Source organism: Arachis hypogaea, chromosome 16 (assembly GCF_003086295.3).
Source record: "Arachis hypogaea cultivar Tifrunner chromosome 16, arahy.Tifrunner.gnm2.J5K5, whole genome shotgun sequence".
NCBI lineage: Eukaryota > Viridiplantae > Streptophyta > Magnoliopsida > Fabales > Fabaceae > Arachis > Arachis hypogaea.
In genome coordinates, this window is record NC_092051.1 from 130,580,028 (window position 1) to 130,598,762 (window position 18,735).

The window sequence follows — 18,735 nt, forward strand, 5'->3', positions numbered from 1 at the left end:
CACTACTTCGAACTACCTCATCTTAGTCAAAGATATTTTTCGATCAACAAAAATTATTTTAAATTTCTTATAATTTAAATAGGCTAAAATCCACCTTTAAACTTAGTGTAACTATTTGGTTTGGAATTTTCAATAGTCAATTCATTATCCATTATTTGTGCACAACTATGAAACACGAATACTTTTTTAAGTTGCTATATCCTCGTGTCGGATATCTTTTGAATACGATACTTATTCGATACTCGTCCAACACACACGTATTTTTTGTGTTCAATCGTATTTTAATAAAAAATAAAGAATACTATTTTAGATATATTTGAGCACACCTAAATATCATCATGTGTCAGTCGTATTCAACCTTATTCTTAAAATGAATTTAAAAATAATATATATATTAATATGAAAAATTATTTTAAATATTTTATATAATTAAAAATAACTAAAATATATAATTTATATTTTAATTTGAATAAAATATTAAAATATTATATCCATATCTTATAAAAAAATTAAATAATATATCTGCATATTTTGTGTTGCATCGTATCCCATATTTATGGCTGCGTGTCCGTGTCTATGATTCATTGGTGCACAAACTTGGTGCACATTGTTATCTAGGAAGCACCGATACGACACGCGATACGGACACGACACGACACGGATACGCCGACACGTTCTTTTTATAAAAAATTGGATACGACACGTTTAGGATACGTTGTGAATTAAAATTTAAATAATATATTAAATTAATAAATTAAATATCATATTGTAAATATAAGAGGAAACATAGTTGCATAAAAAAGTCTAAAAATTATGCAATTATTAAAAAAATAAAAAAAAAATTAATATACTCTTGCCATCTCGCTAACAGAAAATGTATCAATTTCTTCTCCTCCAAGTCCATCATCCGCAAATACCACAGCTTCTATGTTTGGTTCATCTAAAGATAAATACGAAACCTCACTCAGATCTGGACTGTTGTTATCAACTTTGACGTCCCACATGCTGGTATCTCCTTTTTTCACCAAAATTCTGCACCGCAAGAAGACACGCCACCGATACGCTCGTTTGAAGTATCCGTCGAGTGTCGGTGTCGGATTCGTGTCCGACACGAATACGCCGGCACCATAGGAGAATCCGTGCTTCATAGATTGTTATACACTACTTTTGTGTTGCCTTGCTTCTTGGTGCGCACTAAATAATGCTTCTTTGATAATTTTTACATTGTTATTTTATTATTTTATTTCAATATGTATTTAAATTATTGGACGCATTTCTTTTATAATTCTTTCTTATGATGTAAAAGTATTATAGACCATTGATATTTAGTTGGATCTGAATAATATCACCTTCTTTTTTCAATATGCAATTATATTTTAGTTCCATGTACTTATATTTAAATATTATTTTTTTTTCTCTTTCTCATGTAATTATTTTTGTTGTAGTTTTTTATTATTTTATATATGATCATAACACATCTAAAACCATAAAAAAATATTTTTGCCACATATTCAAAATTTTTTTAAATTTGTGTTTATACTTTTTTAACATAAATAATTTTTTAATGTATTTAAAATAATAAAATAATACACAATATTTTTAGTACACATCTAAATTTTGTTTAAATCCATATTTATATTTTTTTAACATAAATGATTTTTTAACAGATTTAATTTTATAAAATTACATACTAAATAATTTCTTATCATATACAAAACTCATCTAAAAATAATTATATTTATTACTCTTGTTAAATAATTATTGATTGATAAACAAGTCCACTTTTAATATTTAATTTTATAAGCTCTTTCGTAAAGAATTAATTTGAGCGTTGGAATATTTTTTATAAGTCTGACGTACGGATTGAAATTCTGAGAAACTTGAAGCTGCTACCAGAACCCTGGAATTGAAGGTTTTCTCGGTGGTGCCGAGCTAAATTTTGGAAAAGGGTTCCGGATAAGAACACTACTCATTATTCTTGATGACACTTCCACCTATTCAAGCACAGCCACAACAACGTCAAACAAACACAACGAAATCACTTTTCAAATTTTTTTACATCTTATGCGGGACAATTGAATTGCATCTATTTATTAGATGAAAATTAAAAAATATTATAAAAGAGGAGTACTCATCGACTTTATAAATATAGAATATATTAGTATATACATATGTAAATACATTTTAATATAGAATATTTTAAAAATAGTGAGTATAATCTTTTACATTAAAATAAATATAAAATATATAAATACGTACAAAAATATTTTTTATTTATTAAATTTAATTATTATACAGTATTATTTTTTAATTACATAATATAAAAAATTAAATTATTTTATGTTACTTGAAAATAATTAAATTATTTTATATTATTTAAAGATAATTAGATCATTCATTAAAAAATATTTATTAATAGTTAATTTTATTAAAAATATATTATTATATGACATAATTTTTTAATCAAATATTTGTAAACATACATTTTATTTAAAATAGTATATATAATATTATTTTAACAAAATTAATTATTATATATTATTTAAAAAAACGTGTAATATTTATATGTATTATATATAATTTAAAAAAATTGAAAAAAATTAATTTTAAAAATTTTTAACGTATAATATTTTCATGTATTATATATCACAATAAACATAGAAATAATAAACGTGTAATATCACAATAAAAATTTAAAAAACAAAAAAAAATTAATATTTTTATGTATAATATATAATATTTTAAATAAATTTTATTTTTATAAATATTTTGAAAAAAATTATATTATATAATAATATATTTATATTTCTGTTACGTTAAAATTTACGTTAAACTATATCAATTTATATTACATTAAAAACTATTTCTTTTCTAATTTATATTAAAATTATATTATATAATAATTTAATTATTTATCAAGTAATATAAAATAACTTTTAATTATTTTATAAATTATATTATAGTTTAACATATCATTTTAATATTAGAAAAAAATTTGCATAATAATTAATCCTAATAAATATAAAAGAAGAGCATTGATGAACTCTAATAAATACAAAATATCCTAGTACATAGCTAAATGCTTTAAATGACAATATTTTAATACGCAATATTTTAAATGGCAACCGAATTTTTTATTTTTAAATAATTAGATATAAAATGTATAAATACAAAATATATGAGTATTTTTTATTCATTAAGATTAATTATTATAAAAAAATTTATAATATTAAAAAATTATATTAAAATAATATTTTAAACTGTAATATAAAAATATAAAATAATTAAAATTTATTTTATATTACTTGACAAATAATTAGATTATTATATTCAAAATTTATTATTTTATATTTTTATAATATAAAAATTATTTTATATTACTTGATAAATAATTAAATTATTATATAATAAAATTTTAATATAAATTGGAAAAGATAGAAATAGTTTTTTAACGTAATATAAATTGAAATAGTTTAACGTAATTTTTTAACGAAACAAAAATATAAATATATTATTATATAATATAATTCTTTCCCAAAATATTTATAAAAGTAAAATTCATTTAAAATATTTTATATTCTACATAAAAATATTAACTTTTTTATTTTTTCAAAATTTTATTGTGATATTATACGTTTATTATTTCCACGTTTATTGTGATATATAATACATGAAAATATTATGCGTTTAAAATTTTTAAAATTAATATTTTTAAATTTTTTTTAGAATATATATAATACATATAAATATTACACGTTTTTCAAATATTATATAATAATTAATTTTATTAAAATAATATTATATATACTATTTTGAATAAAATATAGGTTTACAAATATTTGATTAAAAAATTATGTCATATAATAATATATTTTTAATAAAATTAACTATTAATAAATAATTTTTATTGAATAATCTAATTATTTTTAAATAATATAAAATAATTTAATTATTTTCAAGTAATATAAAATAATTTAACTTTTTAAATTATGTAATTAAAAATAGTACTGTATAATAATTAATCTTAATAAAAAAATATTTTTTACATATTTATATGTTTTATATTTATTTTAAAGTAAAAGATTATACTTACCATATTTAAAATATTCTGTATTAAAATATATATATTGTTATAAAATAACTAAATAAATAAATAAGGAAGAGGTAATATAAAATAAAATGTAAATAGAAGACTCTAATATTAATATAAGTAACTTGATAAAATACTTTATATATTTATATGCAGTAACATAAAGATAGATAAAGAGAAATTATTAATAGTATATAAAGAGAGAAGATAATTTTATTGTTGTAAAGAGAAAGAGAAAGAGAAGTATTTGTAACTGTGTAAAATTCATTTGCCTCGTTCATGCTTTTATAGGCAAATAAATTCAACTATTCAAACTTTATTAATTGTACTTTTCCATGAGAATTTGCTCCTTACATAGGAAATTAGATCCACCCTTAAATGAGCATTTATCCTTATCTATCCATGCTGTAACACTCCCCCTTGGATGCTCATTTAGGATTATTGCCTCATTAAAACCTTACTAAAGGAAAACCCTGTGGGAAAAACCTTAGTGAAGGAAAAAGAGTACAATATCCTTTGTGATGGGACTGCCTCATTAAAAACCTTGTCAAGAAAAACCCAATGGGAAAAAAAAAACTTGACCAAGGAAAAAAGAGTACAGTCTCCCCCTCTTGCTGACATTATTTAATGTCTCGAAATCGGCGCATCCCAATCTCATGTACCAGTCTTTCAAAGGAGGATTTCGGGAGTGACTTTGTGAATAAATCTGCCAGATTGTCACTTGAACGGATCTGTTGGACATCAATTGTCCCTTGATTTTGAAGGTTATGAGTGAAGAAGAATTTGGGAGAAATATGCTTTGTTCTATCGCATTTGATGTATCCGCCTTTAAGTTGAGCAATACATGCTGCATTATCTTCAAACAGGATAGTTGGAGCTATCTTATGATCAATCAGTCCACATGATGACAGAATGTATTGGATCAGACTCCTCAGCCAAAAACACTCGCGACTAGCTTCATGAATTGCCAGTATTTCAGCATGATTAGAGGATGTTGCAGCAATTGTCTGTTTCGTGGACCTCCATGATATAGCTGTTCCACCATATGTAAACAGGTATCCTGTTTGAGATCTCCCTTTATGTGGATCAGATAAGTATCCGGCATCTGCATAGCCAACTAGTTGTGACTTGGATCCATAGGGATAAAACAATCCCATATCAACCGTCCCATGAAGATATCGAAAGATTTGTTTGATTCCACTCCAATGTCTTCTGGTTGGAGAGGAACTATATCTTGCTAGTAAATTCACAGCAAATGATATATCGGGTCGTGTATTATTAGCAAGATACATTAGTGCTCCAATGGCACTAAGATATGGTACTTCAGGACCAAGGATATCTTCATTCTCTTCTTTGGGACGGAATTGATCCTTTTCCACATCCAAAGATCTTACGATCATTGGTGTACTTAATGGATGTGACTTATCCATATAAAATCTCTTCAAGATCTTTTCTGTGTATGTTGTTTGATGAATAAAGATCCCACTTTTTATATGTTCGATCTGCAGGCCGAGACAAAATTTAGTTCTTCCAAGATCTTTCATCTCAAACTCTTCTTTTAAAGTTTTTATAATTGTTGGAATCTCTTCAGGAGTCCCAATGATATTTAAATCATCAACGTACACAGCAATTATAATGAACCCAGATGTAGTTTTCTTTATGAAAATACTTGGGCAGATATCATCATTCTTGAATCCGTTTTTGGCCAGATACTCAGTAAGACGATTATACCACATTCGTCCAGATTGCTTTAGACCATATAAAGATCTTTGCAATTTGACTGAGTATAACCCTTGCGAATATTCACTAGATGGTTTAGATATCTTTAGTCCTTCAGGGACTTTCATATAGATATCCCGATCTAATGAGCCGTATAAATAGGCTGTTACCACATCCATGCATATGCAGTTTATGATATGCAGATAAACTGACCAAATAACGCAATGTTATCGCATCCACTACAGGGGAATACGTTTCTTCATAATCTATACCGGGCCTTTGTGAAAAACCTTGTGCCACAAGTCGGGCTTTATAGCGCACAACTTCATTTTTCTCATTTCGTTTTTCACAAATACCCACTTATATCCAACAGGTTTTACATCTTCAGGTATACGGACTACAGGTCCAAAGACTTCACGTTTTGCAAGTGAGTCTAATTCAGCCTTCATGGCTGCTTCCCATTTTGGCCAATCATTTCTTTGTCGACATTCTTCAACTGATCTTGGCTCAAGATCCTTACTTTCATGCATGATATCTAATGCCACATTATATGCAAATATTTCATTGACAATTGTCTTATTTCGGTCCCATTTCTCTCCTGTAAAGACATAATTTATCGAGATCTCGTCATTTTCACAATTTTCAGGTACCTGAATGTTTTCTAGCGTTATATCAGAATTTTGGACAACTGCCGGTGTCTTTACTATGTCTTTTTCAACAGGAATCGTATTTACCTCTTTTCTCTTTCGACGATTTTTATCTTTGGAACCGACAGGCCTGCCACGCTTCTGGCGTGTATTTGCTTCCGTGGCTATTTGTCCTACTGGGACATCAATTCGAATTGGGGCATTTTCTGCCCTGCCACGCTTCTGGCGTGAATTTGCTTCAGTGGCTACTTGTCCTACTGGGACGTCAATTCGAATTGAGGCATTTTCCGCTGGTATGTAAGATTTGGTTATCCTCTTTGTATCGGAAAATGCATCAGGCAATTCATTTGCTATTCTTTGCAAATGTATAATTTTTTGAACTTCTAGTTCACATTGCCCTGATCGAGGATCTAAATGCATCAACGATGATGCATTCCAATTAAGTTCCTTTTCAGGAAGCTTATTCTCTCCCCCTAATGTTGGAAATTTTGATTCATCAAAATGACAATCCGCAAACCGGGCTTTAAACACATCACCAGTTTGTATCTCAAGATACCTCACTATAGAGGGAGAATCATATCCAACATATATCCCCAATTTTCTTTGGGGTCCCATTTTGATGCGATTAGGTGGTGCAATGGGAACATATATTGCACACCCAAATATTCTTAAATGGGAAACATTTGGCTGCTGGCCAAAAGCTAATTGCATAGGAGAGAATTGATGATAACTCGTTGGCTTCAAACGAATAAGTGCTGCGGCATGTAAAACTGCATGCCCCCAAACCGAGGTTGGGAGATTTGTTCTCATAAGCAAGGGTCTAGCAATTAATTGGAGGCGCTTAATAAGTGATTCTGCTAACCCATTTTGTGTGTGAACATAAACTACTGGATGTTCAACACTTATTCCATTAGCCATACAATAAGCATCAAAAGCTTGGGAAGTAAATTCACCAGCATTATCAAGACGAATTGCTTTGATTGGATTTTCTGGAAATTGTACTTTTAATCGAATAATTTGAGCCAATAATCTCGCAAACGCCAGGTTGCAAGAAGATAATAAGCACACATGTGACCATCTCGAAGATGCGTCTATTAGGACCATAAAATATCTAAAAGATCCACATGGTGGATGAATAGGTCCACATATATCACCTTGAATCCTTTCTAGGAATTCAGGAGACTCAAATCCAACCTTTACTGGTGATGGCCTTAAAATTAACTTTCCCTGAGAACACGCAGCACAACAAAATTCACTAGTTTTAAGAATCTTCTGGTTCTTTAGTGAATGTCCATGAGAGTTTTCAATAATTCTCCTCATCATGGTTGTTCCCGGATGACCCAATCTATCATGCCAAGTTATGAATTCATTTGGGCTAGTAAACTTCTGGTTTACAATAGCATGTGATTCAATTGCACTAATCTTGGTATAATACAACCCAGATGAAAGTGAGGGTAATTTTTCTAATATAACTTTCTTATTTGAATCATGAGTTGTGATACATAAATACTCATGATTTTCCTCATTCATTATTTCAATATGATATCCATTTCGGCGAATATCTTTGAAGCTCAACAAGTTCCTCAGAGACTTGGTAGATAATAGTGCATTATTTATTACAAATTTTGTTCCTTCAGGAAACAAAATTATAGCTCTTCCAGAGCTTTCTATCACATTACCCGAGCCAATAATAGTATTAACATACTCTTCTTTTGGCATAAGATTGGTAAAATATATATATATCACTTTTAAGAATAGTGTGCGAATTTGCACTATCCGCAAGGCAAATATCTTCGGAATATATCCTTGCCATTTCTCTTCAAAGACAAATAATAATAATAATAAAATAAGCAAAAGTACATGCACAGTAAAAAATATTCACATGAATACTTAACAAACACATTAAATTATTCCATCATTAATTAAATAGCCAATATTTTCTTCAAGATCCTTAAAGAAATCAGATACATCATAATGAGTGGTGGAGTTCTCAGCATCATTTGAAACAAAATTTGTTTCCTTTCCTTTGTCGTTCTTTTTCAAAGATGCCTGGTAAAGATCAACTAGGTGCCTTGGGGTACGACAGGTACGTGACCAATGGCCCTTTCCACCACAACGGGAGCATTTATCCTCAATTGATTTACTTTGCCCAATATTTCTTTCTTCATCCCACTTCTGGTGAGATCCTTTGAGAACATAATTCCTTTTCCTTCCATAATTTTTCTTACTACCAAAATCTTGCTATTTACCTCTTCTGGGGTTATGATTTGCCGCATTTGTTTCAAGAAATGGGGCGGCGCCAACTGGGCGCGCTTCATGATTTCTCAAAATTAACTCATTGTTGCGTTCAGCAACAAGAAGGCAAGAAATTAACTCAGAACATTTTTAATTTCTTTTTCTCGATACTGCTGCTGCAGGAGCACATTCGAGACATGGAAGGTCGAGAAAATTTTCTCTAACATATTGGGTTTGAGGAAGTATCACATGATTGTACCTTTCTTCAAGGTCTTTCCACATATCTGCAGGATCTTTTAATGTGGAATATTCATTTTTCAATCATACTTCAAGATGACGATGAAGGAAAAATATGACTTTGGCTTTATCCTTATGGGATGTATTATTTTCAGCTTTAATGGTATCTTCAAGATCCATTGAATCAAGATGGATTTTAGCATCTAGTATCCATGGTAAATAATTGTTTCCAAATATATCAAAAGCATTATATTCAAGATGAAAGAGTTTCGACATAATAAAAATTTGTTACCTGAAGTCTTCCTAAAACTTCGTTAGAGCTTTGTGCTGATAACGTGTTATAAAATAACTAAATAAATAAATAAGGAAGAGGTAATATAAAATAAAATGTAAATAGAAGACTCTAATATTAATATAAGTAACTTGATAAAATACTTTATATATTTATATGCAGTAACATAAAGATAGATAAAGAGAAATTATTAATAGTGTATAAAGAGAGAAGATAATTTTATTGTTGTAAAGAGAAAGAGAAAGAGAAGTATTTGTAACTGTGTAAAATTCATTTGCCTCGTTCATGCTTTTATAGGCAAATAAATTCAACTATTCAAACTTTATTAATTGTACTTTTCCATGAGAATTTGCTCCTTATATAGGAAATTAGATCCACCCTTAAATGAGCATTCATCCTTATCTATCCATGCTGTAACATATATATATATATATATTCTATATTTATAAAGTCTATTATTATTCTCCTTTCATAACATTCTTTGATTTTCATTTAATAAAATTTAATGACTCATAAAAAGTGGCACATCTAATATGCACAAAATAATTGGGCTGATTTTAGACATATCCTATCGACTTTAACTTTCTTTCTTTTTTTTTTTTTTTTTCTATCAATGAAACACCATTGCAAGAAACACGTTTTTTAAGTTACACAATTATTTCTTTCAAAATTAGTTGCTCAAATGATCCACTGTATTCAAAAATAATTTTTGGGAAAAAATTTTGACCGAGCCTAAAGAAACCAAACAACTTCTTCCACATTCATTATGCTTGGGCCAAAACCAAAACCTCTCTTAGCCTGCTACACAACTACGGCTAACACCAAAGCTCAGCTAAAACACAATAGCCGACTTGACCAAAAAAAAAAAAAAAACAATAGCCGGGTCTCCTACGCGTGTGCTTAAGAAGCTGCACGCCAACAAGCTTTAACTCACACGGTATTTCACTCTCTCTCCATCTCAAAGGTCTCGAGCTCAACTCCTATCAACGGCAATTGAAGAAGAAAAAATGGTAAGAATGTGAGGAGCGTGTGGATGTGTGTTGTACGTAAGATTGAGAGTTGTTCAATCCACTGACAAAAAATAAAAAGAAACTGCACCTTTCATGTAAAATAATAATCCTCCTTTATTGATACTCGTATAACCGGTCCGCAACCACGCAAGACCAAAATATTCTATAGTGCACTAATGCTTCCACCCAAAATATTCTATAGTGCACTAATGATAAATAGGTCCTTGATCTTTTGGTTTACGAATATTTAAATTTTTGAGAATTTGAAAATATATTTAAGTCTTTGATTTTCTCCAAATCTAGACACATCGATGTCTTTGTTCACCTGAATTTGTTATATCCAACAAAAAAATCAAATGTGACTTCCATTATACTGACCTGACCAAGTCTTTCAGTGGCATGTTTCGGTCCTTTTTCTCTTTCCCATTACTTAGAAAAAGTGAGCCACCACCGGTTCAGGTATAAGAAACTATCATTACCGCCTAGACAATTAGACATTCAATCCGTAATCGCAACGACCCAATTGCAAGAACGGAGCTCTACCAACTAAGCTATATCCCCCGAGCCAAGTAGAGCATGCATGAAGGAGTCAGTCTTCTATTCTTTTCCTTGGTGTCTTTTCCTTGGTGTAACTGGGCTATCTTGGACTTGAACCAGAGACTTCGCCTGTGAAGTAAATTTGTACTGCGCTCTCCAAGTGTGCTTGTTCCTCCTTTTTTACCATCACAAATCTTTGTGAAAAAATTCTGATGGCTTCCATTATACTTACTTGGCCAATATACGGATGCACACATGAGAGAATTTTTAAAATGGAATAAATTAGGCCTAGAGATCGATATATCCAGATTTTGAGAAGATCAGATATTTAAATGTATATTTAAATTTTTAAAAATTTAAATATCTATAGATTAAAAAGTCAAAAACCTATTTATTATTTTCTTTAAGATGTAACCTTTGAATGGTAAATACGCTTGGCATTTAAGTGACTTCCATACCTAAAATTTTTCCAAAAATATATATGTACTACATGTAGTGCACATTTAATATAGGTAGTTTGGAGGCTATATCTTCTCAAATTTATAATGCACTGCATTCAATGCTTGAAGCTTGCGTCTCATTTGAAGACGGTGAAAAGAAAAAGTTTAGATAAACAACAATATTATTGAACAATATGAACAATAAAATTAAAAAAGTAAATTAATTTTGGGAGCAGAATTAGAGTGTAATATGTTTTAGTTGAATTAAGCCAATTTTAAGACCTGTTATTCATGTTGCTTAAAAATATTTTTAAAATTTTTAACAAGCTTCAAAGACAAAAAATACACTTTATCTTAAAAATTTTAGAAATTTAAAATGTGTTAAATGTAAATCTTTTAAATTTTCGACACATTAAATAATTAAATACATTGAAAAAACCAAAACTTTCTACTTTCCACTCTGCTAATAATAATTTAAGTTTTCTTTTCTAACTGGATTAAATAAGCAATTATTTAGAAAGAAATGAAATTAGAAAATTAGATATCTGCTATTTCGAACTAGGGGTAGTAACTCCAAACAAGAACTAGATCGAGGTTTAGGTCAACTTTATGATAGTCTAATCCATCATCAACCCCCTTGAATTCTGCATTTTTGGGGTTAAAACGATTTCAATCCCGAAAATTTAATGTTTAACAACTTTTCCGAGTGGGATGGATAAGCAAATGTATAAATTTTTCCGAGTACCATAATCGCAAACCAGAAAACATTAAAATTAAAACAAGTTGCTAATGATCAATCCCGGTACTGTCCTTACAATTTACTAGACACTCTTTAGACTTCTTATTGCTCCATTTATATATAAATAATAATAATAACAAAGAATGGAATAGGATAGTAGTGTACAAAATCTTCACTTCCTGTCTGGCATTGGCATTATTTCTGTCCAACGGAATCCTTAGGGGGACTCTACAAATGGACTGGTTGGTTTCTGAAAGCACTCAAACAAGATTGATTGTGAAGGACACGTAGGGGTGGGCATCCTCACCCGCTAGGGCCGCCATCCCTACATCATCCTCAGACTTCCAGTATGAACTGCAATCAAAATATTCAAGGTTGAAGATGAGAAATTATGGCATTAACAAGAGAAAGTAATAGATTAAGAGACAGAATTCAGTATCATCTTCAGCTACTGACACCTCAAGATAATAAAACATAAGACTTCCATGAACATTGCATGCTTATATCTATAAAGAGAAGCTAATTGCACCTTACCCCTAAACCCCTAAACTACCCCCAAATGTGCATTTTATCCAAAATGCATTAATTATACCCCTTGAACTTTGGTTATGTGCAAATTATCCACCTGAATTTTGATAAATGTGTTTTTTTTTCTTTTTGTTAACAATTGATGGGAAAATTAGTCAAGGGTTAATCTGCAGATTTATGAGTGTTTACGGGGGTTTAGGAATAGGATTAAGGAAGACTGATTTTAAACCAAATACAATAATATAGAAATTATAAGCCACTTGCCTGTTTGTGCTATCACTCAAACCTTCAAGGATAGAACGTACTTTCTTTTCAGCTTTTACAGATGGAGCTAAAACACATGCCTGGAGTCGAACATAATATTTCTCAATGATAAACAAAAACTGAAAAATTGGAGCACTGAGCTTTGGTTTTTGAAGAACATAGTTACCAAGAAAGATGGTGGTAGACCATATCTCAGAATGCTCTCAGCAAATAAACGTACAGCACAGAAATGCATCCACGAGCTGAAAACCTTCCGAAAATAAAAAGTAAAAGTAGTTGGTGACAAACCACAGCATGTTTAGAATAATACAGCAAGCAAAATTTATATCAGAAAGCGACTCCATTATAAATGTATGGTCAATCACTAAACATTTTAAATAGAGAAACCATAGACTGATGAACCCCTCCATAATGTTGTTGAGGGGCTAGAATAAAGATAGACAGACATCAAGATATTAAGCATGAAGATAGTCATTTAACCGACCATACTTGCCTACCACCTGTAAATTCATTGATGTAGTACTCAAAGCTGTTCCTGAAAATTAGCGTCAGTGAAAAGTAAAAGAAATTACCTCTCCATAGCTGGTATAGCACCACTGCAACAAAGAACCTCTCAAACTTTCCTGATCCCGCATCAATTTATCTAACTCCTGCTTTCGCCCCTCGTGTGTTTCTGGACTGTATTCAAAATCACGAATCTGAACAAGACAGCAGAAAATTACATTAAACACCTCGAAAAACAATGAATTGAACTAGAACAATGCATATTAGGTGCCTCATGCATTCCTCTATCCACATCTTAATAGAGTTTCCAGGATCAAATCTTAAATGAGAAAATGAATTTCACCAGACTAACAGATTGTATGCAGTTTTTTTTCCCCTTTTTTCTTTTAATGTTTAAACAGGAAAAAAATAAATACTTACTTGAAACCCTTTTTCACGTGCACTAGTTCTGAAGTTGTCCGCAACACGATTGAAGAGTGTTACAGTGTAAAGAGCATATTCATTATCCTCATACAACTTCTTGGAAGATCTGGGGACCTACAATTAATCTAATCAGAATAAGGAATAAAGCCAGGAAAAACAAACATGTTCTCAAATATTAAACAGCTTGAATGTTACTGGACTGTATACATGATATACAGAGATTCAGTTATGACCAGTTTATGTAACCTCAAAGAAGGTAGCAACTGAGATTCATATTTAGCAGCACATATGGTTTATCTTACCACATAGTTTGTCAGTGTTTCGTAGCTTGCGAGCCAATCCTTTTGTGAATACTTGGAAACAATGGCAAGGAGAGTAGTTAAATGTTCTGAAGTTATAATATCCTCAGGTTTTACCAAGTTGGAAAGGTCACGGACAGCTAGGCTGGAATGGCAAAGTAGGTCAGCTAGGGAACAGTATAAATAATTTGAAAATCAATGTTGCAAAACAACATCCAGACCTTCCAGTTTGCTTTCGGTTGATAGCATTAAGCTGACTGCGGATATTGTTGTACTCAGAAACACGAACCTGAAATGAATGATAGTTTTAAGGTCCAAGCTGAATATTGAAAATCCAGTCTACTAAATGCAAAATAAGTAGAGATGTTTCTTTGCTATACTCCTCAAAAAAGGGGAGATAATCACAATTAAAAGCTCAAGAAAAACAATTTCAAGTTCCAAGACCTTTCTCAAATGCCTTGGTCAAATATTCCTTTTGCATACATAAAACATTTCATTTGCAGAAACAAAGAGAGGGCCTTTTGAGCTGTTAGTGAAGAAAGGAGACACAAAATCGAGAGAGCAGCAGGGAAGAACCCTGAGAAAAAAAGAATTAAGATATTCATGGTTTCATAAAACAACAAATACTACAACTCAGATAAGCAATTATGCTTTCCCAATGGAAACTGTTAACTGTCAACCGACATGTATCTTATCAAGTATTGAGAAATTTCAAGAGCATAAAGATCTTAGAAATAGACTTATATACACTATAGGAGAACTCATGGAACCCAATAATTCCATGTTTCATCTTTTAATTAGCATCATAAAGGAAATGGTGAATTGGTGATATCAAATCATTAATCAAGCAAATGTCATGACATACAAGAAAAATAACATGTTTCAATGCTAGAATGGATTACATCTTCAACATTGCAACAGCAGAAAAATGACCTGGTTTAGGGCACTTATCATTCAACTACCTTACTATAGTCAACCTCACACAAGCACTAAAAGTTGTAAGATTTGACCTTGTTTAGTACAAATATGTTTTGATTTTATTTCAAGGAGTAAGAGAACACTTTGACAGTGGAATAGCATAAACTTTTTCTGGATCAGATGTTAACTTGTGAGTTTAAATCAATTTGAATGAGCCTTACGAAGCTAGATCTACAGGATCAAATTGTAGCATACTTTTACTGTATTTATCTCAACAGGACATTACAACAACTAAATGAAAAATGAAAAAATAGAGTCCATTGATTCAATATTATGTACCCTTCTCATCAATATAAAAGTTAAGCACACAGCACCTTCTTTCCCCAAAACAAGACCAAGGCTGCACAAAACTGATTATCAACTTAACATAACTTCTTTCTTACATCAGTTACAAGCTTGGAAAAAACATTATGGTAGCAATCATGGAAAATAACTAACAAAAAAAAAATCATAAGAAAACAAGGACTAAGCATTCTGCCACAGCAGTTAGGCTAGTAAGGTAAGCAGGACAGTTCCTTAAGTTACTATCTCACTATAAGGGAATGTTCAGTGTTATGGATACCATGAATGGTAAAAGATAATTCATCATATGCTACTGCTACCTATATCTTAAACCCAATCACTACAGAAGAGCAAGAAAATAGGAAAACCTTGAGATCATCCTCTATCTTTGCTACTTGACCATGAATTCCATCAACGATCTCTTTCAATGGCGACATAGTGGGGTACTTTGCTTCATCCCAAACAAATCTGAATTCATCAAAACACTAACTTTCAACACAGATGCAAATCAAACAAGATCACACAGAGGTCACAAATTTCCAACTACGGAATTCAAATGAAACCTGGTTAAATAGGAATCAACAGGGACACCATCGACAGTGAGACCGCTGCTCTCGACGCCGGAGATCCTCTCAAGTTCCTCAATCTGGCGCCGGATCTTGTGCGACACTCCTTCCATGAAAGTGTTGGACTGCATCAAACATTTCGTTGTCTCTTCATTTTCGCATTTTTTCAACAGCGAAACAAGACAAAACAGAAACTCGGAGAATCGTGAATTTGCGGATCCACGATCAACAGAACAAACTAATCGAATCGGAAGAATGGGGAATTGAGTAGATTCACCTTAGCGAGATCATCGCTGAGAGAGAGGAGAGAGTCTAGGGTTCCGACGCGGAGATTAGGGATGTTGAACTGCGAAGTATCGAGAAGAAAGTGAGGGTTAAATCGGAAAAAAGAAGAAAATGAAAGAAGTAAGAAGATTAATTATATATACCCTGTAGAGAGGGGTGTCGAAAGAGTGCTTGGAGATTTGATCCTGGAGCTGGTTCCAGAGAGTGGAAGCGGAGTTGTGAACGGGAAGAGACACCACCCAGTACCTGCTCGCCATTATTGATCGCTGTGTGACTCTGTGCTGTGCTCTGATGGGTTCTTCTTTAACTCTCAGGTTCCTTCGTTGTTTTTACGATGCTCAACACAATTCAGTAATTCATAACTTGAGAGAAGACCTTTTTGCCTGTGGCAACGTTAAAATGTGGCTATGGTTCGCTACTATTACTATATGTCTATATCTATTATCAATTCAGTTATCAATTATCAATCATTACCCCTAGGCAGAAAAATGATTTACATCATTTAAAGTTTGAATTTCACTTTATAAAGTTTGGTTTTTTATCATTTATTTTATAGATGAAATAAAAAAATATAAAAAAAAAATTATTTAAAAATAAGAGATTAAATTTTATTCTCTAAAATAAAATTCAAACTTTAGAAAATCCAAATCTCAAAAAAATAATATTAATAGAGAACAATATGAACAATAAATCAAAAAATAAAAATAAAATTAAAATTAAAAATTAGATCATTAATTAATTATTTAATTTTAAATTTTAAAATTTAAAAAATTAAAATTAACATTTAAATCTATTCACTTATTATTTAATTATTAATGAAGGTGAAAGTGGCTGATTGAAAAAGAAAAAAATATTAAAATAAAATACTTTGATAAATTAAAATTTAAAATGATTATTTTGTTGGAATAAATAAGTATATTATTTAATTTAAGTAATTTGTAAAATATTTTTTAATTTTTATATATATTGAATTAAATCTGTAGTCTATTATTCACATTTTTTAAATTTTTTTATTATTTTTTTAGTAAAATTTTTTTATTTTTTATTATTTATCTTACGTTCAATTTGTTTTATGTCAGACTAAGACATAAACACAATAAAATTGTTTTTTATTTAATTTCTAAAAGAAAAAATAAAAAAAACAAGCTTACACACATACATTCACAATATACATGTATTTTATATCTTAACAAAATAACGAGACACGGATTTACATAGTGTTTTTTGGACTATTTTATTCTCATCAATTTTTTAAAATTTCATATATCTACTTTTTTTTTACAAACCCTAACCCGTTACAATCTCTTCTCTGTTTCTGCAATTTTTTTAGCTACTTTATTTGTGTGTAGGCTGTTTTTGTGAAGTTTTTTGTTGTTTTATGACAATCTTTCTCATTCCTCTATGCTAGAAAACTCAGCTTAAAATTTAAAATAATTTTAATCCTCTCATCTATTTATACGATGTGTTAGAATTTAGCTACGCACAAACAATAATTTTGTTAAAGAGTCCAGCGATATTGATTTATTATGCTTCGTATGAATTGAGTTCAAAGTTGAAAATTGCTTCAACAAAAACAGCTTGTTTATTTCAAATTCTCATGTGCTCCTTATTTTTGGTTTATATGCCATTCTTCCGTTACTAATACAAGTAGAAGTTGTTTAAGGGTTTCACTTTGATTATCCGTTAAAAGCTCATGGCAACAATGTCAGAATTTGAATAAGTTGAATGATAATTATTTGTACAAGTTGACATATTAATGTACAACTCTGAAATTTGCTTTACTGAGATGGAAGTCAGCATTAATTCCTCTTACAAAGTTATCAATCATCTGCCATGAAGAATTATTCCCCCTTTCTTTACTTAATAATATTACATATTAAAATTAAAATTTTAATTATTTTTCAAGTGACATTTTTATTAATATGTTTCAATTAGATTTTAATAATTCTTTTTGTTGTTTTGTCCATGGCATCTGAACTAGTTAGTTAGTTAATTTTAGAATCTCTTAATATGCTTTCACTTTTAATGTATCAAAAACTATTGGATTGATTATGTGACTATATGATTATGTATTGAATGTTCTTATTCTTATAAACAGTGACCCAAAAAAATTGATTGGTGGGAGCAAAAATATATAAAGATAAAATCTAGATAAAAATATATTTATAATTTGAAATGAAAACTATATATATATATATATATATATATATATATATATATATATATATATATTAAAAAATTAAAAATATACATCAATACATACATATATACATACATAAATTAATTAACTCGTAAACAATATATTAATTTAAATTATGATGAAAAGATAATTTATAATTATTCTCTCTTTATTTTTAACAAAACTAAATGTTATTTTTATATATATATTCTTAAATAATTATTTAATTATTTATTATTTTTTATTTAATTATGATGTTTATTTTTTATAATATTTACAGTACAAATAAAATTTTTAATTAAAATAATTATTATAAAAAAGATCATTTTAATAAAAAAATATTAATATATAAATAGTATGTTTTTAGTGTTAACTAATATTTAAAAAATATTACTAATAACTAAAGTTATATTTAATTTTAAAATTAAGTTTCAACATGATTAGTAACTAATTTTTCAGTGTAGTGAAGTTAATTATAATT

General features: G+C 29.6%; 1 protein-coding gene across 1 annotated transcript; it reads right to left on the bottom strand.

Moving 5' to 3' along the window:
* Positions 1-11,954: 11,954 nt before the first annotated feature.
* LOC112755024 (V-type proton ATPase subunit C) lies at positions 11,955-16,511 on the bottom strand. Its single transcript, XM_025802889.3, has 11 exons — positions 16,219-16,511; positions 16,068-16,136; positions 15,788-15,915; positions 15,593-15,692; positions 14,186-14,253; positions 13,968-14,109; positions 13,663-13,779; positions 13,311-13,436; positions 12,905-12,988; positions 12,739-12,818; positions 11,955-12,300 (listed from the first exon to the last, which is right to left on the bottom strand). The coding sequence occupies exons 1-11, from the start codon at positions 16,330-16,332 to the stop codon at positions 12,207-12,209; spliced, it is 1,122 nt and encodes a 373-aa protein (XP_025658674.1). The 5' UTR covers positions 16,333-16,511; the 3' UTR covers positions 11,955-12,206.
* Positions 16,512-18,735: the final 2,224 nt, after the last annotated feature.

Excerpts from the sequence above, each read along its gene's own strand:
- LOC112755024 (XM_025802889.3), bottom strand. The coding sequence starts at position 16,332 with ATGGCGAGCAGGTACTGGGTGGTGTCTCTTCCCGTTCACAACTCCGCT. Across the intron at positions 13,780-13,967 it reads AAACACTGACAAACTATGTG|GTCCCCAGATCTTCCAAGAA; the intron begins GTAAGATAAACC and ends GATTAATTGTAG. Across the intron at positions 12,989-13,310 it reads GCTATACCAGCTATGGAGAG|GTTTTCAGCTCGTGGATGCA; the intron begins GTAATTTCTTTT and ends TATTTTCGGAAG.